Source organism: Culex pipiens, chromosome 3, assembly GCF_016801865.2.
Source record: "Culex pipiens pallens isolate TS chromosome 3, TS_CPP_V2, whole genome shotgun sequence".
Lineage (NCBI taxonomy): Eukaryota > Metazoa > Arthropoda > Insecta > Diptera > Culicidae > Culex > Culex pipiens.
The window spans coordinates 128,493,917-128,519,216 of NC_068939.1; the positions used below are offsets into that span (position 1 = coordinate 128,493,917).

A 25,300-nucleotide genomic window follows, 5' to 3' on the forward strand; every position below is an offset into this window, starting at 1 on the left:
TAGATCTAAATGTCTCAAAAATGAAACAATAAAAAAATGATTAAAAAACGTTACATAAACAATAAACAAACTAAAGAGCCTAAAATTGATAAAAACAAGCCATGCAAACAACTTTTTTCGTCGAAACTATTTTTCAACTAACTGGCAAACATTTAAAAAAAATTAAAAAAAGCGAAAAAAGGGCAGAATTCATGTTTTGGAGTAACATTCCTTTCTTTTCTGCAGGTTTCGTGGGAGGGCGCCGTTATTGACTTATAAAGTCGGTATTTTTAGGTGTTAAACAGTTAACGATGGTTAGCTTTTAATATTTTTTTGTATCCGTATTGTATTTTTTTTATCTGGCTCATGCTTTATGAGGGCCTTCTTTTTGATCAAAAAGCCATAATCAAAACTTTTTTTTCAATTTTATTTAATGAAAAAATAGAAAACATACCCACAAAAATTGTAAGATTTCACATTTGGCCTTTTTAAAAGTCATGATTGAAAAACTTTCAAAATATTTTTTTTATGACATCAGATAATTTCACAAATGTTTAATACTTAAACATTGAAAATTGAACCATTAGGGGAAATTCTCATGAGTTTGGCAGATTCGCTCGTAACTCCATCCGATTTGCTGATTTTCACTATTTGAACAACTTATTTTGTAAAACTTTTGATAGGAACTTGCATGTTCACATCCTTGATAGTTGATAACGGTATTTTGCCTTCCTCATCTTACTGAGGGAAGGATATAAAATCAATCGAAACTCAAATTCTGAGAAAATGTGTGTGTATGTCTGCGAGTCTGTGCACCGAAAAAAAAATATGCTCGGTTATCTCCGGACGGCTGAACCGATTTGGACCGTTCTGGTCTCATAAAAGGGTGGTTTTTGTATATTTTTAGAAAGGTATTTTGAAAGACCTTTCCAATGAGATTGAAAATTTGATAGCCCTATGAAAATTTATAAGCACATTTCAGTACCATTTGAATTTCAGATATTTCGATGCAAATGATGTCTGGAAATTCATTAGTTGGATAATTAAAAGGCCTTTCAAATGAGCTTGAAATATCGAAGATCTGACAACCCTATCAACAGTTATTTGCACTGAAGTTTAAAATATATTTTTTTTTAGGTCGAACATTTTGAAATGGTGTCCGGGTCAATCAAGACATTTCCAACGTGGCTCAAATATTGAAGATCTGACAACCCTATCAAAAGTTATGAGTATATGTATAGGTCAAATCTTCAATATTTCTTAGACGAAATTATAGGTAATTTTCATAACTTTTCAAAAAAAATATAGAGTGTTATCACAATTAAAAAAAAAAAGTTTGACTCGGCCCCAAGATTATATTTTTTATCATAAGTTGTGAAAAATAAGTTTTTTTTGTAATATTTTATGAAAAAGTAAAGTCAAGTAAATCTTTCCCAGTTCCTGAGGGGAAGACTCTTGAAGAGTATCGGGGCCGGCATTTACAAAGCGGATTCAGTGGCAATTTCATTCTCAACTGAATGTTAACATGTTAAGGTTAATGTTAACATTCCATAGGTCCGCCTTCCTAAGGTGTCTTGATAAGGTCCAGTTTGTGACGATACACTACCTTCCCTTTACTAAGCAATCGAATCCAGAAGAGAACGGATCACCAGTTGTGTTGGTCCGAGCCGGGATATGAACCCCGATCTACCGCTTACTAGGCGGAAGCGTTAAAACTGGGCTACGTGGCTCGGTCGACAAGTCGGTTTATGAAAAGTAAATATACACCCTTACCAAAAATCATGATTTTTTGAGTTCCAAATCCCACTTTTCATACGAATTTTTCAGTTCAACCCATATAACCATTTTTATGGTTGTAGTACCTGAACTCAAAAAATCGTATGAAAAGTGGGATTTGGAACTCAAAAAATCATGATTTTTGGTAAGGGTGTAGAGCAATTCCAGCTCAAATCAGGAATTTTTCTGGTACTTTTGTACCCGACCCTCTCCGATTTCAATGAAACTTTGTAGACATGCTATCCTAGGCCTATAAAAGCCATTTTTGTGTATATGGAGCCAATAGTACTCGAAAATAACATTTGAGAAGGGCGTAAGGTATTTGAAACAAAAAGATCAATACTAGATAGATGGATAAACCAATGCCAGCTCCGTGGCTTAATGGTTGCGGCTTCTGCCTCACAATCAGAAGGTTCAGGGATCAAATCCCGGGTCGGTACCTTTGAAATTTGGAATCAGGAATTTGAACATTGAATATGAACAAAAACGAAAATGAATCAGGTGGGATTCGAACTCACACCGTTGGATTGATGGTCTTGGAACGCTATGCAGTCGGCCATCAGAAGGTAACACTCTATCAGTGAATTGATCCGTAGTGTTGAAACATGTTATCTTCTCATATTAAATACGCGCCGATCCCTGATTCGCCTGAGGGGATTGGAAGTCTAAATATAGATCGAGGATCCTTCAGATGCTTGCTTCTATGTTTAGGCGGGGCCGAACAATGCCCAGCGACCTCGGAATTGGACCGCAAGGAGCTCTGTTTTTCTGAAATGGGTCGTTGGAAGCAGCGCGAGAGCTATCACCACCTAATACCCGGGACTGAGATAAGCTGTATCAGCATGCGGCATATACCAAGTCTGATTCAAATTATACTTTCCCATAATTTCGCTACCGGTCCATTCGACCTTTTGTCCACTTTCGACCTTATGTCTTTCGACCTTTTGGCATTCGAACTTTTGTCCTTTCGACGTTATGTCTTTCGACCTTTTGTCGCACATCAATTTTTTTGGCGATTTTTAAGTTTAAGCGATTTTTTTAAATTTAAAAGTTAAATTTCAAGGTGACGTCACGATTTTTTTCACTCAAATTTTTTGAGGAAATAGCCTAAAATGTTTCAAAAAGACTCACGAAAAATGCTGGATGGTATGTCTCTACTAAAAAAAATACAAAAATCATTTATTGAAACTGTTTTTTTGAAAAGTGGTCTAAACGTCAAAGTTTTCAAAAACCGATAGTGGGAATCGATTCCCTAGACAATTTTACATAAAAGTCTCCATATTGACCATTGTCCTAAGTCCAATCCTTGGGAAGATACAGCGGTTATAAAAATAAAAATGATTAAAAAATTGTTTTTTTTTGTGGTTTATGGCAATTTCTATATGACAGACTTGGTTTTTTAGTCTCGTAAATATTTTTACCGGAAAGCTCGTTAAGTTTAAGTTTTTTAAGTTTAAAAGTTAAATTTCAAGGTGATGTCACGTTTTTTTTCCCAATCCTTGGGAAGATACAGCGGTTTTAAAAATAAAAATGATTTAAAAATTGTTTTTTTGGTGGTTTTTGGCAATTTCTATATGACAGACTTGGTTTTTTAGTCTCGTAAATATTTTTACCGGAAAGCTCGTCCAATTTCCCTTAAGTTTGCCTTTTACAGCTTTTCAATTTAACTCGTTTTATTATTTATGTAAGCTTATTTACTATCCAGGTTTCTACCACACTGAAAAAAATATTCTATTTACAGTTATGAGCAATGTAATTAAACTTATATCTGTAAGCCCATACATCCAATTGAAATGCTGTCAAAGACAAACTTATGGGAAATTGGACGAGCTTTCCGGTAAAAATATTTACGAGACTAAAAAACCAAGTCTGTCATATAGAAATTGCCATACACCACAAAAAAAAAACAATTTTTTAATCATTTTTATTTTTAAAACCGCTGTATCTTCCCAAGGATTGGACTTAGGACAATGGTCAATATGGAGACTTTTATGTAAAATTGTCTGGGGAATCGATTCCCACTATCGGTTTTTGAAAATTTTGACGTTTAGACCACTTTTCAAAAAAACAGTTTTAGTAAATGATTTTTGTATTTTTTTTAGTAGAGACATACCATCCAGCATTTTTCGTGAGTCTTTTTGAAACATTTTAGGCTATTTCCTCAAAAAATTTGAGTGAAAAAAATCGTGACGTCACCTTGAAATTTAACTTTTAAATTTAAAAAAATCGCTTAAACTTAAAAATCGCCAAAAAAATTGATGTGCGACAAAAGGTCGAAAGACATAACGTCGAAAGGACAAAAGTTCGAATGCCAAAAGGTCGAAAGACATAAGGTCGAAAGTGGACAAAAGGTCGAATGGACCGTTAGCGAAATTATGGGAAAGTATAATTTGAATCAGACTTGGTATATGCCGCATGCTGATACAGCTTATCTCAGTCCCGGGTATTAGGTGGTGATAGCTCTCGCGCTGCTTCCAACGACCCATTTCAGAAAAACAGAGCTCCTTGCGGTCCAATAGGGACGTGGCGTTACATCGTGCTGCCATCTGGTTTTTTTAAGTGCAAGAGTGTAAAAGTGCTGAGTCATCGTCTAAAAATAGACGGCGTCCTATCTCGGCCAGCAAAATGAAGTCGATAAAGTAGTCGGTTTCGATGAGAAAAAGTGGAAAACGTGGTCTAAAAATAGCGACGCCATCCCCCTATTCCGAGGTCGCTGGGCATTGTTCGGTTCCGCCTAAACATAGAAGCAAGCATCTGAAGGATCCTCGATCTATATTTAGACTTCCAATCCCCTCAGGCGAATCAGGGATCGGCGCGTATTTAATATGAGAAGATAACATGTTTCAACACTACGGATCAATTCACTGATAGAGTGTTACCTTCTGATGGCCGACTGCATAGCGTTCCAGACCATCAATCCAACGGTGTGAGTTCGAATCCCACCTGATTCATTTTCGTTTTTGTTCATATTCAATGTTCAAATTCCTGATTCCAAATTTCAAAGGTACCGACCCGGGATTTGATCTCTGAACCTTCTGATTGTGAGGCAGAAGCCGCAACCATTAAGCCACGGAGCTGGCATTGGTTTATCCATCTATCTAGTATTGATCTTTTTTTTTAAATAAACTAATAAACAGAATGACTTCCAAATCATTTTTTGAGTGTATTTTCATTCTTTCAAACATGAGCCGTATTTCCAAAAAAAGTTCGACTTCCAAAAATTTTTTTTGGTTTTTATTTTATTTGTGAAAATAACCTTTTCTTGTTTGCGTAATATTTTTGAGAGTTTTTCAATTTTTCAAAACATGAGCACTGCTCATGTTCGCATAAATGTCCCATATGCAAAAACAGCAAGCTGCGAAAAACGCATTTGAAGTTTGCCCCACACATAATGCTACGTGTTAAATTTTCACGAAAAAACTGGATTTCCTCCTGATTTCTAGAACAAAGTACTGAATGTTATAGGCTTTTCTGAAAGAGCACACGATTTTGAAACAAACTGCATCAATAACTCAAAAAAGATGAAAATGCATATGGGACATTTATGCGATCAGGGGCAGAGCAGATCTTTTAAAAAAAGGTCGACTTCTATAACATTTTTAAAGTTTTTGTTGATTTAACAACCTATTTTTGACTGTCGTAATGTTTTTGTGAGTTTTTTTTCCATTCTTTCAAATATGAGCAGTGCTTCAAATAAAAGTTCGACTTCTACAATATTTTTTGAGTTTTAATTATATTTTTAAAAACCTATTCTTGAGAGAGAGAGGAGCAGCCATCTTGGCTTCGGTCGTGTTGTCTTTCGTCGCGTATAATTTGAAGAAATTTTCGCTGAATTTGTCGTTTTCGTGGACTGAAAATAAGTGCAACCGGCAGAATAAGTGATAAGCTATTCGGGGAAAGTGGAGTTTTCTCAAATATTCCGGTTTTTATGTGGTTTTTCTGTGATTTAGTTTTGGGGAGTTGCCTATTTCTGCGATGTTTTTTTTTTTCTTCTCTCAGAATTGAGAGAGGGAAGCGTGCGTGTGGTACTCTCTTTGGTGTGAAGATGACCAACCGATACAGTGGTATTAGTGTTCAGCTCTCAGAGGTGTGCACTGTGCTTGTGTATGCTTTGCGGTGGGAGAGAGTGATGATAGGTTGATGGTCGCGAATTGTAAAGGTGTGTGGGTATTAAGAAACATCAGCCTACTGCGATAATTGATGTGATGTGCCTGTGTATTTGCTGCTGCTGTTTGTGGTGTCACCGTGGTTTGGGGGTGGTGTGGTGCAGCACCCACTGGAGCGCCAGCGGTGGGAGAGATTTGCTGTCAGTGTATTTTTTTTTTTCATTCCCTTCCGCTGCATACTGGGCAAAGGATTCGTGCTCCACGGAACAGTCGGCGTTTGGGAGGCACTGGAGAGGCCGCGGTGCACCGGGTTGTGTAGGCGGCGATAGACTGCTGTATGCTGTAGGGACTATAGTCGAACGGAGGGAGGATCGGGTCGGATGTGGAATACACGGAGCAGTAAGGCCGACGACAAACGGATTTGTGCGGTGCTGCAGTCATCGGGCGGTGTGGTCGGGTTGCACCTGATTTCGATGCTGCGGCGGCGGAGCAGTCTCCAGTCTTCAAGACCCCGGTGAGTTCGTTCCTTGATGACATCTCAAGCATGTGTGTGTGTGTGTGTGTGTGTGTGTGTGTGTGTGTGTGTGTGTGTGTGTGTGTGTGTGTGTGTGTGTGTGTGTGTGTGTGTGTGTGTGTGTGTGTGTGTGTGTGTGTGTGTGTGTGTGTGTGTGTGTGTGTGTGTGTGTGTGTGTGTGTGTGTGTGTGTGTGTGTGTGTGTGTGTGTGTGTGTGTGTGTGTGTTGAAGAATGAATCATGAGTGTGAGAGTAAAAACCATTTGCGAGTGAGATTTTTTTTTTCGCGAGGTATTTTTCTTCTTGGCACGAAATTCTACCCAATCTAGGGTACTTTGTTATTTCTTATTTTTGCAGTACACGCTGTTTTCATTATATTGATGCCTTTCAAAAATAATTTCAAGTCTAATTTAAAAATCTTTCTCACTATAATGTTGAAGTCTAAAAATGTAAATTAGGGGAAATATACCCATTTTAATCACTCTAAGCCGTTCGACCAATTCTCATCACTTTTGCCATTTTCCGCTATTAAATCAACTTTTTCATATGCATCAACAATGGAGAGTTGCTTGCTCACTTTTATTTGAGCTATTTATTACTTTGGAACAGTAAAAAACACTTTATGAAAGCTGTAATTCATGATCAAAGTGCTGATAGGCCGATAATAGAAATAGGCTGAGAAAGGGTATAGTTCCCCTAGTTTATGTGTGTATGAGAGTGTGAATGAGTTTTTTTTTTTGTTCTTTTTTCAGCCCAATAAATATTCAAAACCGCGTAAAATCTCCAGAATCGGTCGATAAATTCAAATCATATCTCATTGAAAATAATCGTTATAGGGTCATCATTAAATAATTAATTATTTAATGATTTTGAATTTTTTGATTCGATTGTGAGCAGTGGGACCTCGTGGTTACTCTGCAACGTGTTTGTCGGAGCCTTTTATCTGATATTTTATTTTTCATAAGTCCTTCTTTTATCATCGTTGATTGGAAGGCACGCCGCCGGTTTAGTTCGTTTAAGTTATTGTTTTAATTTCATTACAATCGGTTACGTGATGACCTGTTTTCTTTTCGTTTATATTCGTCGATCGTAATAATTTATTCCAGCTGACAGTTTTAGTATTAACTCATTAAACTATCGATTTTATTAAGAGTAAAGCGTCTTTTATTTACTATTTTTGAAATTTGCTCGCGTTATCTAAATTGTACAAACAGTATAAATATACTGACAAGTCCAGCCCATAGCACTACTGCTCGGTTGGCACGCGTTCGATTAAAAAACTTTTTTAAATAATCAATTATTTATCTTTCCGCAGCCGGCTGCCTAAGATTTAAAATTTTCAACTGATAAACAAAATGCTCATGGTCACATCACTGCCACTCGTGAATCCTGACCTTATACCCATCTACTAACCCCCTCAAAACTCATGTGATACTTTGTCGGAGAAGCAGTCGATTGGGCGGTCTCTATCACTCAAGTATCGGACTAACATTCCCATCCACTTCCCCGTGACTCTACCACTGGTCGTGGCCGGCGCCGGTATTGATCAGCATGATAGGGGCCTTTGAGAAGTTGCGAAGCGAGGAAAGATAGCACCCACTCATCTTCCACGGCTCGTGGATGTAACTTCTGGAGGTCCTGATCAATAACGGAGTAGCAACTGCGGGTGGGCACCTATGCTTATGCTTATGCTTATGCTTTATTTTTAAAAACCTATTCTTGACTGTCGTAATGATTTTGTGAATTTTTCCATTCTTTCAAATATTAGCGGTTCTTTTTAAAAATACCACTTCTAAAATATTTTGTAAGTTTTTATTTTATTTATAAAAATCGTTGGAATATTTTAGAGACTTTTACATTCTTTCAAATTTAAATAGTTTTGAATAATGAAAAAGTTATGCTTCTTAAATATTGTTGCAACTTCCGTTTTTAATCTTTCTTTCATGGTCACAATAGATCCTAAGAAAAATCTAACTTCAAAAACATAGCTGTATGCATAAAAAAATCGATCGTATTTATTTATATTTTTAAAGATACTATCGACCTTTTGTCATACATTCGGGTAACCAATGGCACAAAATGGCCAAATAAAAAAAAAACCATTTCCGAAATTAAGGGAGAATTAATCAAAGGCTTTTAATGGAAAATACTAACAAAAAATCTCAGTGTTTTTGCCTTCCTCACCTTACTGAGGAAAGGCTATAAAATCACTCGAAAACTGAACTTTTCAATTAGACCTCCTAGACCCACCTTCATGTATACCTATCGACTCAGAATCGAATTCTGAGCAAATGTCTGTGTGTGTGGTGGGATGTTGATCAAAAAATTGTCACTCGATTATCTCGACATTGGGTGAACCGATTTTGTCTGTTTTGGCGTCATTCGATCCGTTTTAGGGTCCCATAAGTCGCTATTAAAAATTATGCAGTTTAGTTAAATACTTCAAATGTTATGCTAATAAACGATTTTAACAAAAGTCCGGAAGATTGTAAAAAGGGTGGTTTTTGTAAGAAAACACTTTCTACTTCCCTTTCCTACGTGTCCAAGACATTGAAGATCTGACAACCCTATCAAAAGTTATAAGCACTTAAGTGTTATTTATGCACTTTTTGATGGACTGGATCTCAGATATTTTGATGAAAACGTTGTCCAAATATATCATGCGACCTATCTTTGGATAGGTAATTAAAAGACCTTCCCACGAGCGTGTTTGGATAGCCTTACCCTTTAAATGAGAGGAAGGCACCAACCACCTAAGGGTGGATTAAGTAACGTTTTTTTTTATAAAAATTGCCGTCCGATTTGTCGAGGGTGACAACAAATTTGAAAAATATTTCTAACAGCCTTATCGGATACGTTTCAGAGATTTAAAAAAGGGGTTTGCGAAAAAAAACAGTTTTTGGTCACCCTATTTCGGCTAAGACCACCCCTAAACCACAGAACCTTTATGATTTGGATCTACTGGTTTGACGTGAAATCGGTACCATTCGGACTCGCTTCAGCATAAATTAACCCTCTACAACCCAACCCCGCCTTTAGACGGGCTTCGATTTAAAAAAATCGCCAAAAATCCATTTTTCAACCAATTTTTGATCTTTAAAAAGCATTGGAAAGAAGAACTCTTAAAATTTTAGAAAATGTATGGGTTGGAAGTTTTACTTGTTTAATGTGACTTCGCCAATGTTTTTAAAAATGTCATTTTTAGGGGTCAACTTTGGCTGTGTTTTTTACTAACATTTCCTATATTTTAAGTAAAAAGAAGTATGCAGTAATTTTTCTAGTGCCCCAGACTATGCCTCTACGCATTTATTTACAATTTAAATGATAATGGTGCCATTTTATAGCAGAAAATGTGAAAAACATGCAAAAGATTGAAAAAGTTACTGTTAAAACATGAAAAATTAGATAGGCAAAATGTAATGATAGGAGGTGGTAGAATAGGCCAAATACTACCGAAAACAAACATAAACTTAACAAGATAAATGCAAATTAAAATACTAAAAATGAAACAAGAAAAAGATAAAACAAGAGAAGTAAAGTTTTTCGTAGAACAAAAGTTGCTCAAAATGACCTCCTAAACACCAGAAAAATAAAAATATTCGAAAAAAAAATTTGGGCAGTAGAGGGTTAACTTCTTTACCAAATTACACTAAGAGCAATCAAGAGAGAAACTTTATAAAAATATATGGCCCAATAAAAATCAAATAATTTCCAATATCAAGAGTTCTCTCAAAGAGATTTTCATGTTTGAACACTTTTTAAACGCACTCGAAATCTTGAAATGAAGGCACTAAAAACACTCAAAAATAAGCACTCATTATCAAGACTCTTGACTGAAGAGTGTGTATGACTGGGCCGTTATCAACCGAAGGTGCGCCCTGGTATTCTGGACGACCACCAGCTAGCAGTAAAGATTGCATCCAGCACGATCCATTTTCAAATAATAGGCCATAAATTGGTTACATCACAGCACGGTATTGCTTCTTTATTATCTTATTGCTTTTGGATTATTCGTGATTGATGATTCCTAGGTCGTTGAAATATTTTAAAGGGTGATTTCCTGACCTACAAAAACAATCTTATAGTTTTCTTAAACTCTCTAATTAGCGCATCCGAATTGATTTCTCACCATTTTTTTCCACGTGTTTGTTTCGCGCGGTCAATAACCGTTTCGAGCGCGTGGCGACGACTAAGCAATTTTCGAGAAACAATCTCTCACGTCACTTACCTTTTGGCTGGTTGATGTTGACGCCCAATTTCCACGGCGGCGCCACTCGACGTCTCTGCTGCAGGTAGGCCACGGTTGGTGGGTGACCTGTCGCGTGTTTATAATTAGTTGGGCTGCGAAGCAAAGGTAAACAGACGAAGCAGGCGGTTTGGCGGCTTGTGATTCATAAATTAGGCTCCTGGGACTGGCTGGCTGGCTGGTTGACTGGGGCTGGTTGACGATATTAGTTTGGGCCAACATTTGCTATGGGGTAATTGAGGTCAGGATCATTTCTCGAGTTTTTTTTTAAAAGGTCCTATAAACAAAATTTTTACTTTTTGCTTTTTGGGTGTTTTTGAATACCCCTGACTCAAGGTGGTTCTAAAAACACCCAAAAAGCAAAAATTGACATTTTTGTTTATAGGACCTTTTCAAAAAAAACTCTAGATTTGTGAAATGATAATTTGACTGGAGAAAATTTACCTGAAAAATTGCACTAAATTTCTAGTTTTGGTATTCAAATGGCATAGAATTGTAAAAAATATTAATTTTAAAGAAATTTGACCATACAAAATTATAAAAATTCAAATATCAAAATGCATTTGGAAAGTATGAAAAAGTTCCTCGCTGAGGAAAGGCTATAATCCTGCTCTTAAAATAAACTTTTCACAGAAAGCTTGTAGACTAGGATGTAGCAAAAATGACTTTTTGGCTTGCATTAAGGGGCTGGTTCCGGTGAGCGTACTGAGCCCAAATCCCAAATATGAGCTTGGTTGAACGTAACAGGAGCTGGCGCTCCGCCCTTCAATTTTAAATGGTATTTAACCGGTAAAAATCATTTTTTTTCAAAAATTTCTATTTTTTAGGCACTTTTGCCACTAAAGCGTTTATTTTCAACATCCTTGCGCATGTTTTGGTATACACAGAAAAAAATATGTAAACTTACACAGCACGTAATTACTGTTTCTTATGTAAACTCACTCAATGTAATGTTGAAATATGATGTAAAGAGTAAAAAGTTATGGAAAATACTCCAATGTAAATCTAAATCTAATGTAAACCATGAATCTAATGGAAACGTTGAGCATGGAAACTCAAATCTGATGAATTTCTACCCGTGTTCTTCCCCTCGTGGCTTCCTGTAAATTCCTATTTAATGTAAATCATATATCCAATGTATTTCTGCCAAACGTTGACTTCAAAACTACCCGAACTAAAAATAGTTATATTTGGTTCTCTTTCTATCGCTCTCATACTTCGCTGGGCCACTGCCTGAGCCTCGACCTGAACAAGTTGATGCTTTAGCCGCTCGTTTATAAAATGCGAAGATGGCTCAGTTGGCAGCGGGTAGCAGCAGTAACACCGAACATCCTACCCGTCGTCCGTTCGATTCCAGTCCAGCGTTATTCCACTTGGCCGTCGACGAGAAAGCGTACCCTACCTGTGAAACAACTTTTTAAAATCCAAATTTCCTTTTGCTGCCCGCTTCAATCATTTTAAAATAGAACATAGGCCACACCCTTTTCCTACTGCAATCCAAGTCGAGCTTCTCATTCCCATTGGCCTATCAGAATTAGTTGAATTGAACTAATGTAAATTCCAAAAGTAATGTAAATTCCAAAACTAATGTATATTTTCAAAACTAATGTAAATTTCCAATGATCTAATGTAAATTTCCAATGAACCTAATGTAAATATACATCATTTATCATGATACCTTTTGGTACATGATAAATAATGTAAATTCACAGGAATATTTTTTTCTGTGTATATAACATTGAAGTTTTGAGCATCCAAGAGCTCGGTACAGCCTCGAAAAATCAGTTCCACTTATGTCGATAGCCGATAGCCGAGAGGGTTGGGGCGCAGACTTGGTAATCTGAATATGACTTTCGCCGGATTGATGTTACTTTGGGGTGAGCAGACCTGATTTTTTTTCTTCGGTACATGCTTTTTGTGTACACGTTTTCTCATACAATATTACTTGCTTTTGCTCACAAAGGTGATGTGCATGCAATTTTACCATCGGATTTTTTGCTGTGAAGTTATGACCACATAAATGAGATCATTGTAAGAAAATCCGTACACGGGTGCGGATTCAGTTCTCAGATTTAATAAAACACATGGTAGTACATCTGACAATTTTGACAGATTTCGTGTCAGAAAAAATGGTACTACCTCTTAGAATGTGTAAAATTTTAAAACTTTTTTGTTTAATTTTACTTACTCCACATAATCTGTAAAAAATCAACCATCAAATTTTTCATCCTTTCAAAATTAAACTTGTTTTTACTTTGTATATTCAATACACATTAAAAAAAAGTTTGATGGTTTAATATTACCTCTTCACCGATGTAGTTTTACCTCAATTTATGTGGAATACATAGAATTACACACAAAAGGATGTAAATTTACACATTCTTCGAGCTTGGTAGAAAATTGTTCAATGTACCTGCTTGCAACATTTTTTTAAAAGTTTTAGATGTTCATTAACTGTACTGATGAAAACATTGATAAAGATTGGTGCGCTGGAAATGGGGACGCGAAGTCGTGATTATTCAGGTTAATTTTTTTGTGTGTGCTTTTGTGTCGCTATTCGTATGGGGTGAGTGATTGTGGTAATCGAATAATAGCATCATTGGTGCGCTGGAAGTGGGGACGCGAAGTCGTGATTATTCAGGTTAATTTTTTTGTGTGTGCTTTTGTGTCGCTATTCGTATGGGGTGAGTGATTGTGGTAATCGAATAATAGCATGACTTACTGAATTATTTGTGTCTTGAGCGTAATTTTCGTTGAGTAATTGGTGTTTTTTTTGTGATTTTTATTTTTATTTTTTTTTTGTGATCTTAATTAATTGTTTTGTGATTTTCAAAGCCCTTCCTATATCATCGTTGATCGGAAGGCACGGCGTCGGGTAAATTGTGTATAATTTTTTGAATAAGGTTTTATTTTTTATGGTGAAAAAGCCATTTCTATATAATGATCGAAAGACGCACTGACATTTTGGATTAATTAATAGTGGAGTGAAATAATTGTGTGTGAGTGACTTTGTGTGTTAACCAGAAAGACCTACCCATAGCATCGTTGCTCGGAAGGCTCGCCGACGGGTCTGTTATGAAAGTCCTCCCCATAGCATCGTAGCTCGGGAGGCATCGAAAAGCCAATACCTTATCCTACTAACCCAAAAAAAATAATAATCACGTGATGCTTGAAGGAGATGCTGTGGATTCAACGGTCTCAAGCGGTATCAACAAGTATATAGCGAAAAACTGTGTGCTTGATGAGTCTGCAACTTCAACTATCGGACTAACATTCCTCCCTTTCGTTGAACTGCAGGCTTCTTGGGAGGGCGCCGGTATTGACTAATAAAGTAGGGATCTTCAGAGGTTAAACAGTGAACGGATGGTTGGCTCCCACTGATCATTTTTGATTCATTGTTTAACTTCAGCTGATCTGTCAATAACGGAGTAGCAGCTCATTGGCAGTCAACCATGCTCATGCTCATGCTCATGTACTAATGAAAACATTGATAAACAGGATAATGTTATTTCTTTAAGTTTCATAATTTTCTCATTTAGTCCGAATCAAACTATGAACAGATAGCTAATAAGTTATTATTGAAACAACATTCAAAATTTCTTGAAAATTATTAAAGGAGTTTTATGTATGTGCAACAATTATTTACTAATAGTGGAAAAAGTTTGAATTCACAATTTAGAATTGTTTTTTTGCCATAAAAAAATCATACCTTTGAAAAAAAAATCTGTTTCCAATGAATTTTCTGCAAGATTTGAACTTTTGTTTTTAATTAACCTCAAGTTTATATGAATTTAATTAAAAGTTGATAAACTTAGCTTCACAAACGTTTGACGGATTTTTTTAAATTCAAAGAATTACTGCCCCTTTACTGACCAAACTTCTTTTCGATTTTTATTTATTGCTTTCTCCTGGTATTTTGAGCAACTTTGTTTTGGGACCATTCATGAACCACGTGGACCCTTTTTTGGGAAATTGTTACCCTTCCCCCCTGGTGGACAATTGTCCATATAAAAAAAAAACTTTGTGTATGGATCGTGGACAATCACCATACCCCCCCCCCCCCCTCCTTCTAAAGTGTCCACGTGGTTTTTGGGTGGTCCCTTTATGAAAAACTGTATTTCTCTTGTTTTATTTTTTGCTTTATTAATTTTTTGAACTTTTATTCCTTTTTAATTTTTTTTATTGGTTAGGGTCTATCTGAAGGGGGGGGGGGAGGGGGGGCTATTTGGATATTTTGAAGAAAAAAAAATGTGTCCACGTGGTTCCATTTTGAATATTATCAGATTAAAAAATCTTAATCCTCTACAACTCAACCCCGTCTCTAGGCGGGCTCCGATGGGACCATCCACAAACCACGTGGACACATTTTTTGGTAATCTCAACCCCCCTTCCCACATCGTGGACAATTTCCATACAAATAAAATCTTTTTTGTATGGAGCGTGGACAATAAACAATTTCAATGATATTGGTATTATTTTATAGCTAAACATTTTAAAAACATTAAAAAATTAAAAAGTGACTTCAAAAAAAATTAAAAAAAAAGAAACTAAAAAGGCAAAAAGTAATGATAGAAGTTGAAAAACTTTCAAAAACAAACATTAACTAAACAAGATAAATGCAAATTGAAGCACTAAAAATGAAACATTTAAACATAAAACAAGAGAAGTAAAGTTTTTCGTAGAGCAAACTTTCAGAAAAATTGGGCAGTAGAAGGTTAATTATGAGCCTAACTAAGACAAACAGGCTTGGTGTTTTTTTTTAAGTTTGTTCGAATAAAGAACAATTTTGAAATATTTTTTTAATATGTAACGAAAGCAACTACAGTCCAGACTCGATTATCCGAAGGCCTCGGAAAAATTTCACTTCGGATAATCGAATCAAGAAAAAAAAAAGTTTTTCGCTGTCTTATTTTTGATTGTCGAGCTTAAGTATGACCCCTAAACTACGCTAAAGTGATTTAGAATTTTTAAATCCAAGATGGCGGCCAAAATGGCGGTGATGCAATCTTGAAAAAATGCATTTTATTATTTAAAAAGCAATCAACTATTCAAATTTGACTAAAATGGGGTCGTAGAACTCGAATTTGATGTTTAAAACAAGAAAAAGATAAAAAACGAAAAAAAAATTGTTAGTGATTCGATTATCCGAAGTCCCATACAAACCTTCGGATAATCGAACTTCGGATAATCGAAACTTCGGATAATCGAGTCTGGACTCGATGTTAACCCTCTACCGCCCAAATTTTTTTTCGAAACTTTTTATTTTTCCCATTTTGAGCAACTTTTGTTTTACGAAAAACTTTACTTCTCTTGTTTTATGTTTTTCTTGTTCTATTTTTAGTATTATAATTTGCATTTATTTTATTTAGTTTATCTTTGTTTTTGCTAGTATTTGGGCTATTCCACCAGCTTCTGTAATAACATTTATCCTTTCTATTTTTTTATGTTGTTTCAGTCGTTTTCCATTTCCATTTTCCATTTAGATCATTTAAACTGTGAAAAAATGCGTAGAGGCATAGTCTGGGACACTACAAAAATTAATGAAATTTATTTTTACTTAAAATATAGGAAATGTTGAAGCTCACGGTTAAGCAATACTGAAATCGTAGCCAAATTTAACAAACATGCTTAGTAATGTAAGCAAAAAACAACCAAACTCATTGATCAATCAAAAAGAGAACATTTGTCAGTACAATGCTTTCCAAGGTTGAATTCTAGCTCAAACTGTTTAAAGAGTCTTTGATTATGTCATCTAAGCTGTAAATTTAGGGTTTGTTTACAAGTATATTCAGTATGAATTTAATGTAGTGTTGAACGCAATTGTCGACAAAACATTTTCTAGGTTATTTCAACAGCAAATCAACTACTGACACACCCCTATATGAACAGTTGAACTCCAATCCATCATTTCCAGCAGAATACAATCATTTGCTTTCATACTGAGTAATGGTTTTTTTTGAGTTTCCCTCCAAAATACTCACTCTATAGCGAGTGCATCGTACTGGTGATAACTCGATAAAAATTTTTCCACCCCCTTTTTTCCAATATGTGGGCATGGGCAGTCGTCCCCGCGTTCTAAACAAATCAACCAGAATTGACGACCACTCGACGATTGACAAATTACCCCTCGCGATGTTGAGGCACGCGACCAAAACCCACATCCGAGCCGGGCAAACTGGACTAGACGACGTTCGAAATCGATGATGCCCTCCGGAGTCAATTAATTCAATTAATCGACCTCGGTGGACGTTTAGTTGCCGGAATGGATGCGACTATTTATGTAGCTATTGTAAAGGGGGTTGATCATGAATGGGTTTGATTTTTTAATGCATTGAATTTATAAAATTTTATCTTATTAAAATTAACTATATTTCATTTCATTAAACTCATTAACACTGAGTTGTTTTGAACAGATTTCATAACATTTCAGTTAATGAAGAACCCCAATCAGTTCATCATGTTATCCCCCTCGGGTGTAACTCTACCCTTCCACGAATGACTGAGCTTGAACAACTAACCTAATTACGGTGGGGCACCCATAAAAGCGCGCCAACAGTCTCATCGAAAACCCAAAAAAAATACTGTCCAAAACCCCGAAACCGGTCCTCGTACACTAAGTTTGCATCTGCGCTGCACACGGCATTTCACGCGACACTTTTCCTTGTTTGCATGTCTGCATGTGTTCAGTTTTGTTTGTTTTTGGTGTGGTGTAAAGTGTCGAACCCCTCGGGTGAATGTCTGCTGCTGCCGCAGTGGCGCCAATTTTACTTTCCTTCCAAAATTTCGGCGATGCAACTTCGGGCACTGCAATGTGGCCAATTTATGTAGGTCTTGGCCATCACCTGCGGGAATGCAGCTTTTCCTGACTTGCTTACCTGGTTAACTGAGAAAAAATTATTTCTTGTCAAAAGTTAAATTTTAAGATGAAACTCAACTTTTGATTTAGTCTAAACTGGCTACCTTTTTGCTGAATAATTACTCTCTCATAAATAACGGATTTCATTACTAGTTGATTGAAATTCCGTCGGACAGGTGTTGTTTTTCGAAAGCTAACTGCAATGAAAACAAGTGATTTAAGACCCAATTACCCCCGCTGAAATGAAGGAACTATAAACTATCTCCCAAAATAAGGCGTTTCAGCCTAAAATTGAAAGCAATAAGTGTAAATATTACTTGATTTTCATCCTGACAATTCATTTATTTTATGCCTGTAAGGCTGACCCTTATTTAAACCACGTGTTGTAATTTAAATTTAAAAGAAAAATAACTAATTCTGAGGTAATTTAAAAAAAACCTAATTTTGCTTGAAACGCCTAATGTTACGACCTGTTGTAAAGTAGCCTTGGAATTACAAATTGAAACTTGATTGTTATCCAATAAAATGGAATTAAATTGTTTTTTTTTTAACGAAGATACAAATTCTACTTCTAAGAGTTCTCAACTTATATTGATACTTTTTCCTTAGCTGAATTTCAAGAACTTCATTCCCTTCATTTTCTAAATGTTCCTGTGTGAAGCAAATGCAAAATCTTTTAGATTTTTATCGATCATAGACAGAAATCTTTTTTTTTTAAACAAAAAAAAACACACAAAATGTCAAATAACTTTTCCAAAAATAAAATGAAACTCGATTATTGTTCAAAGTAGTAGAACTTTGCTCAAAAAGATGCAAAAATTATCAGAAATTACTGTGAATAATGTTCTGTAAAAAACTCGAATCAATTATCTAAACCTAACAAAAACCCAAAAATATTATTGTTTAACTATCAACAACTGCTCTATTTTGAAAGAATATGAAAACTAGCTTGAATTTATTAAAAAAAGAAAAGTACAGCTATATTTAACTTCTGACCATGTTTCAAAAATGTGTAAATTATATGGAATTATTCAGCAAAATTTCACTGAATTTTCCATTTTTTTTGATAAACATTTTTGAATTTAAGCTTTTGTCAGCTATATTTTTACAACACCTACAAAGATGAAATCTGAGAAAAACAAAAATATCTGTTGTATCTTATGCTAGGTACTTCTTGCAATGTTCGCATAAATGTCCTTTATGGGTTTTTGTCGATTTTAAGTTAATTAAAAAAAATCAAAGCAATTTAAAAATAAAAAGTAAAGAAACCAAAATTTCTAAAATCAGGATTTTTATGTTTCCTGATTCTTGATTCATGAAAAATCAAAAATGATGTATCTAATAAAATCAAAATAAAACTTATAAAATCTAAATGCTTAAAAAAATTAAAACATAGATCAAATGATTCAAAGATTAAACAAATAAATTATTGAAAATTGGCACTAAAATTCTTATTTCAAGCTTTATTTTCAAAATTTTAAAGCAAAATGTATCACAAAATGCTTTATTCGTTGGTACAGTTATGCCTTATTTATTGTTACAGTTGTCAAAAAAATATAAAACATTAAAGAATTTATAATAATAATTATGTTTTTTCAAGTTTCACGTTTGCTTTTCGGTCTGTGCTCCCAAAATTCAAAATTTGTGAAAAAAATTCACTATTTGATTTAAAAAAAAAATAAATGAAGCAATCACTAAAAATATAAATAACCTTATTTTAACTTTTTTTATAATAAAAAAAAACTTATAAAATTTAAGAAAAAAAACAAAATGCTAAAATGTCCTCAAAACTAATAAAAAAATGGAAATTAAATTTTACGAGAAAAAAATCTGATATTTAAATTTATAGTTTTTGTAATTTAAATAATTTTAATTATATTTGTTTTTTTTATTTCTGAATTTTTGATTGCCATTGTTCACACTCCACACAAAAATGCTTGTTCACAATGTGGTGTCTCAAATTTCTATAAAAGTGTCTACGTAGTTTATTGATGATAACCAGTAATAACATTTAAAAAAAAAAAACTGTCACAGTTAGTAGTCAGAGGATTCTGACGGGCTTTTTTTCTGAGATGTAAATAGATGGACACTTTCTTCTAAAAACAAAAAAAAACTACACAGTAAATAATAATGTAATTTTGGAAGTTGGATATCACCTCTTTAATGTAGTAATTTTACCTCAATTCAGACTGAAAAAGCGGCATTACACCAAAAAAGTAGTAAAATTACACATTTTTATTGACATAAAAGATGTACCACTTCCCAGATGTAATATTACCATGATTTTTTTTTACTGTGTACTGTAGATCTTACGACGTATTGCAAACTAACCATTGAATTTTTTTTATCGTGATTCGATTATTTCAAAGTTTGTATGAAACTTCGGATAATCGAACTTCGGATAGTTAAAGCTTCGTACAACCGAGTCTGGACAGTAACTCAAAAACGGTGTTCTTTGCCAAAATTTTACAAGGTACTTTTCGATTCAGAATTCAATTTTACATCTTCATTTGGTGTGTGCATTTTTTATTCTTTAAAAAAACAAGATTTTTTCAAAAAAAATTATAGCTTGGTCAAAAACAAAGCGTTTGTTGTGCCCTCCTAATCATAACCTACAACTTTGCTGAAGATACCAAATCGATCAGAAAATCCCTTTCCGTGATCAGGGAAATGTTTGCAAAAGTTTCTTCTTCGCTAGCGAACTTTCTTCCACACCGAACGAGAGAGGAGGTGAAACACGCAAAAGAAAATCTCAGGAAATCAGCCGAAGATTGTTTGTGAATTTCATTGTTAGCACGCCCTAAATTAATTTATAACGTTTTGTTTACAAACATTGTTTGTCTAAGAAAGGGCCAGGTCATTTTTCGACGTGGCGACGTTACACCTGCAAGCAAGCTTCCCTGCACCGTGCGGTACACGCGGTTCACTTGTACCTCGGTTTTGCTTTGCGCCTGCTTTGTTCGGTTTACACCCGTACCCGACTCACACGAGCCGAGGGTATTTTGGTTCATCGTACCAGCGCACCACGACACTCTCGGCTCGCCCCGTCGGTTTTGAGTCTGGCACTCACCCATGGCATGAACCCAGCGTATGAGCCAAGGTGCTTCACTCGGTACGAGCCGAGGTACGTGCCGTGGTACGCGCTGGCGGTACAAACCGGGTTCAATACCACGGCGCGTACCACGGCACGTACCTCGGCTCGTACCGAGTAAAGCACCTTGGCTCGTACGCTGGGTTCATGCCATGGGTGAGTGCCAGACACAAAACCGATGGGGCGAGCCGAGAGTGTCGTGGTGCGCTGGTACGATGAACCAAGATACCAACACACAAATGGGTTCAGGCTCGTACCGAAGCTAGAAAACCAAACCCGCGGTGTGCGTTGACACTGGGGCATGGGAAGCTTGCCTGCAAGTGTAGTAATGAAATCGTTTTGCCGAATAATCCAGACGCGAAAGAAGGTAGCCAAGTTTCCTTCCGATTTTTTTCTTGTTGAGCGTCAAAAAATTTCGTTTTATGAAGATTATTCCATCGCTGCTCGTGATAGAAATTTTCGAATGTTTTCTTTATTTGGACATAAGAAATCGATGGGCAATGTTTCATAGAAATAAAAAAAAAGAATGAAAAGTTGATTTGCACTTTAAAAAACCAAAGAAGAAACTATTCTATGCAATCATAATTTTGTTAGCAACTTCTACGAGATTTTCTAACTTGAGTTTATTTCCACGTTCAAAAGATCTCAAAATTAGTACCCGGCGGCGCCGCGTTCGTTACCAGTCCACATAAACTCAAGCTTAGTACAATAAACCACGTCATCGAGAGGGGCCTCCGTCCACTGGCCGCCGGGGGATATTTGCTTATCACCTGTGTGACGACCGTGATAAATAATTATCGGAATGTGTCGTCGTGCGAGTGACGTGCGCAAGTGGCCCGATTCCAACCAACTCTTGGAACGTGAGGTGGGGAATGAATAATAGATGAGAGATTTACTTTGACAGACATTGGCCCGCAGTGGCCAATTTCGACGATGTTCATAAACTGTACTGAAATAGCATTTTAATTTGTTTACCTGAAACTATTCACGAAAATAAATCACGTCCCACCGAAATGTGTAGCACTTTTTTTTAACAGCAAACACTTTCTTTCTTTCAGATACTGGATCGCACCGATTGGCAAGGCGATCGGAATCAAAAGCACAGGTCCGAAGCCCCCCATCCCGAACAAACTGCTCGAGACGACGTACAGCGCCAACAGTCGGCTCAACCACAAAATGGTAAGCGGAGTTGCCGAAGAAAGTTAATCGATTCGCGGATGCCCCCTGGTCATCATCGTCGTCACATTTGGCCGCCGGGTTGGCCAAGTGGCATGTTGGAAAGTGAGCAGCAATTGCAAGCTGCCGCCCCCCGAAAGAGAGGGTGAAAGAAGCTCAGAGTTTAAAATCATATTGGTCTGTTGAGGTCAGGGTGGGCACTCAATGTTAATAAGGGCTAAAATTGTAAAAATTTGATATTTTGAAGCATTTCTAGATTATTTTTTTAAAGTCCTATAAAAATATGAAAGACAATGCTTATAAGAGCAATTCTCTGGGATTTCGGTCATTCGTTTTTTTTTTGTATTTTTTAATCCGGCTGAAACTTTTCTGGTGCCTTCTGCAAGCCCAAAGAAGCCATTTTGCATCATTAATTTGTCCATATAATTTTCCATACAAATTTGACAGCTACCCGTTCAAAAATGTTTTATGAAAATTCAAAAATCTGTATCTTTTGAAAGAATTTTTTGATCGATTTGGTGCCTTTGTCAAAATTGTAGGTATTGATAAGAACTACACTGAAAAAATGCTACACGGTAAAAATTTTTTTGGTTATTTTTAATTTCACTTTTTGCAATCAAAACTTGATTTGCAAAAAACGCTATTTTTTATATGTTTTTGGGACATCAAATGCCAACTTTTCAAAAATTGCCAGATTAATACTGATTTTTTCAAAAAATCGAAATATTGGTCGCAAAAATTTTGCAACTTTATTTTTCTATGTAAAATCGAATTTGCAATCAAAAAATACATAAGTGAAATTTTGATAAAGTGCACCGTTTTCAAGTTATATCCATTTTTAGGTAACTTTTTTGAAAATAGTCGCAGTCATTCATTTTTTAAAAAATTAGTGCGCATGTTTGCCCATCTAAAAAAATATTTTTAAAAAGCTGAGGAAATTCTCCACATTTTGTTTTTTTTTTAACTTTGTTGAATCATGGAGTTTTATCTTTTCAACGCATTCATACATGCTGTTGATAAGGGAAACACCACTAGATCATCGAAGCATATGATCAGTAGTGCTGTAAGGATATTACGGTTCTGTTCAGCAACGGAGGGGCAACCATGGGTGGTCTCTCATGCTCATGCTCATGCTCATTTTGCTTTGTTGATACGACCCTTAGTTGCTGAGATATTGCCATGCAAAGGTTTAGATACAGGAAAATTGATGTTCACCCAAACAACCCACTATTTTCTAATGTTGATATCTCAGTAACTAATGGTCTGATTTTCAATGTTAAAATATGAAACATTCGTGAAATTTTCCGATCTTTCCGAAACCATTATTTTGTTTTTAAATTCAAAATTTGATCCAACAAATTATAACTCGGTCAAAGATTTTTTGCACATTCTGGAAATTTCTGAAAATTTGGCATTTGATGTGGTTTCTAAAACATAAATATACATAAACAAAAAAAAATTAAAATAGTGTTTTTTTCTGCAACTTCCAACAAAAAAAAATACCATGTATAATTTTTTTCAGTGTAGTCCTTAGGGACCCTCCATTAACCACGTAGACACTATTTTTTTAATCTCAAACCCCCCCCCCCCCCCCCCTCCCTTCGTGAACAATTGTCCATAGAAAAAAACAATCTTTTTTGTATGGATCGTGGTCAATCGCCATACAAACCACCTTTAAAAGCTTAGTTTAAAAAAACAGGTTTTTAAGTCGGAGATTCAGACGATTTACTTATTCAGGATATTTACTTAAGAAAAACTGTATTCACTCCGCTATAACTCAACAAAAATCAACAAAAAAAAATAGGTGCCTTTCGTATGCCCAAAAAAGCCTTTTTGCATAAACAGTTTGTCCGTATCATTTTCCGTACAAATTTGGCAGCTGTGCATACAAAAATGGTATGCGAAAATAAAAAAATATGTGTCTTTTGAATGTTTGTAATTTTTTTTTATCGATTTGGTGTTTTAGGCAAAGTTATAGGTCACATCGCAAAAATGAATACATGGAAAAAAATGTTTGCCTATTTTTAAAATCTAGTTTTGTGACTAAAAATTAGTTTATAAAAAACATCTTTTAATTTTTATTTTTTTTTTTTTTTTTGTTATGTTCAGGCGGCATCAATCTTTTCATCAAATTTTAGAAAGGCAAAAAACAACATTGACTCAGTCATAATTTCTTTAACAAAAGAAAGTTAAAAAGTAATTTTAGCTTGAACTTTTTTCGAAAAGTTGTAGTTTTTCAATTTTTTAACATTCCAACTCCCAAGCACTCAAAAAGTTGGAACGGTAATTTAAACTCGCTGGTTCTCGGGCATAACTCAAGCAATCGGGATAAAATTTTTTCTAGACATTTTTATTTAAAAAAAAGTTAATTTGGACTTAACGGTCAAAAGTTACAGCCCTTTTTAAGGTTACAACTTTCTAGAAAACAGAAAAAAATCTCAAAAATATTCTTTAAAAGTTAGATTTTCAAAAACACCCTAATCATGAACAAAGTGTTTGGACAGTAAAAATCTATGCTCCATCATGCAGGAATAATGTTTTTCAACTTGTGAATAAATAGATAATCATTCAATTTACGTTAAAAATCTAATTTCTAGCGTTATTTAACTTGAAACACTATTTCATGAAATCACAACTCAAAGTTTTACAATATTTGAAGTGAGTTTTTGAAAAATGGTTGCATTGTTAGGGTGAATTTCATATGATACGAAGTTGTTTTTTAATGATTTTTCATGGTTCCATTTATGGTATGATTTAAGTTATATGGTTATATGGCCTAATATTTAAGTTGATTAGATAAAACATATTTTTTATAGTGCAAAAGTGGTTGAAATTAAACGATTTTTTTTTTTCGTATTTATAATTTTTTAACTTCAAACAGTTTTTTCTCGAATACTTTTAAACAAAATCTTCTCGAACAACCCTTTTTGAAAAATTTAATTAAATCAATTAAATTTTTCATCCAATTTGGTCAAGGTAAATCAAAATGGTGAATATCTTATATTTAAATGATATAACCAAAAAAATAGTTTAAATACGTTGTCGAAAATAAAATAGGTAATATTCATTCCATAATAGCGTAATTTTTGTTGTCCAACATCTAAGCAAACAATATTCCTAGTTATGAATGCTTCAGAAATAATTATTATCTGAATTAAACCTTGACATGAAATTTGAAAACAAGCTGATTAGTTCAATATGACCAGTAGATTGAAATGAATAAAATCAAATAAGGTTCTCTCATTATTTTTTTTTTGTATGATTTCAAAACATTGGTGCCAAAAAGGTAGGAAAGTAGTAGGCTTGTATTTCGGGAATTCGGGTAAAACGGGAAATATTTTTTTTCGGGAAATCCAGGAAATTCCCGGGATTTTTTTTTCCGGGATGGGAAATTGGACGATCTAGTCAATATGGAGACGTTTAAGTTGTATGGTCTGAAAAATCGATTTTCGCGATTGATCTTTGAAATTTTTGACGACCACTTAATAAACAATTTTCACAAATTTTATTTAGTGTGTTTTAAGTATTTTAATTTGGTTTTGTTGGTTTATATTTAC

General features: G+C 35.0%; 1 protein-coding gene across 1 annotated transcript in view; it reads left to right on the forward strand.

Annotated features, from left to right (window-relative positions):
* Positions 1-25,300, forward strand: part of LOC120414849 (ceramide synthase 6) — a 45,427-nt gene that overhangs the window by 1,356 nt on the left and 18,771 nt on the right. The window contains exon 2 of the mRNA XM_052709815.1: positions 21,626-21,746. Within this exon, the coding sequence (XP_052565775.1) occupies positions 21,626-21,746 (121 nt within the window). The remainder of the gene's footprint in view (positions 1-21,625; positions 21,747-25,300) is intronic.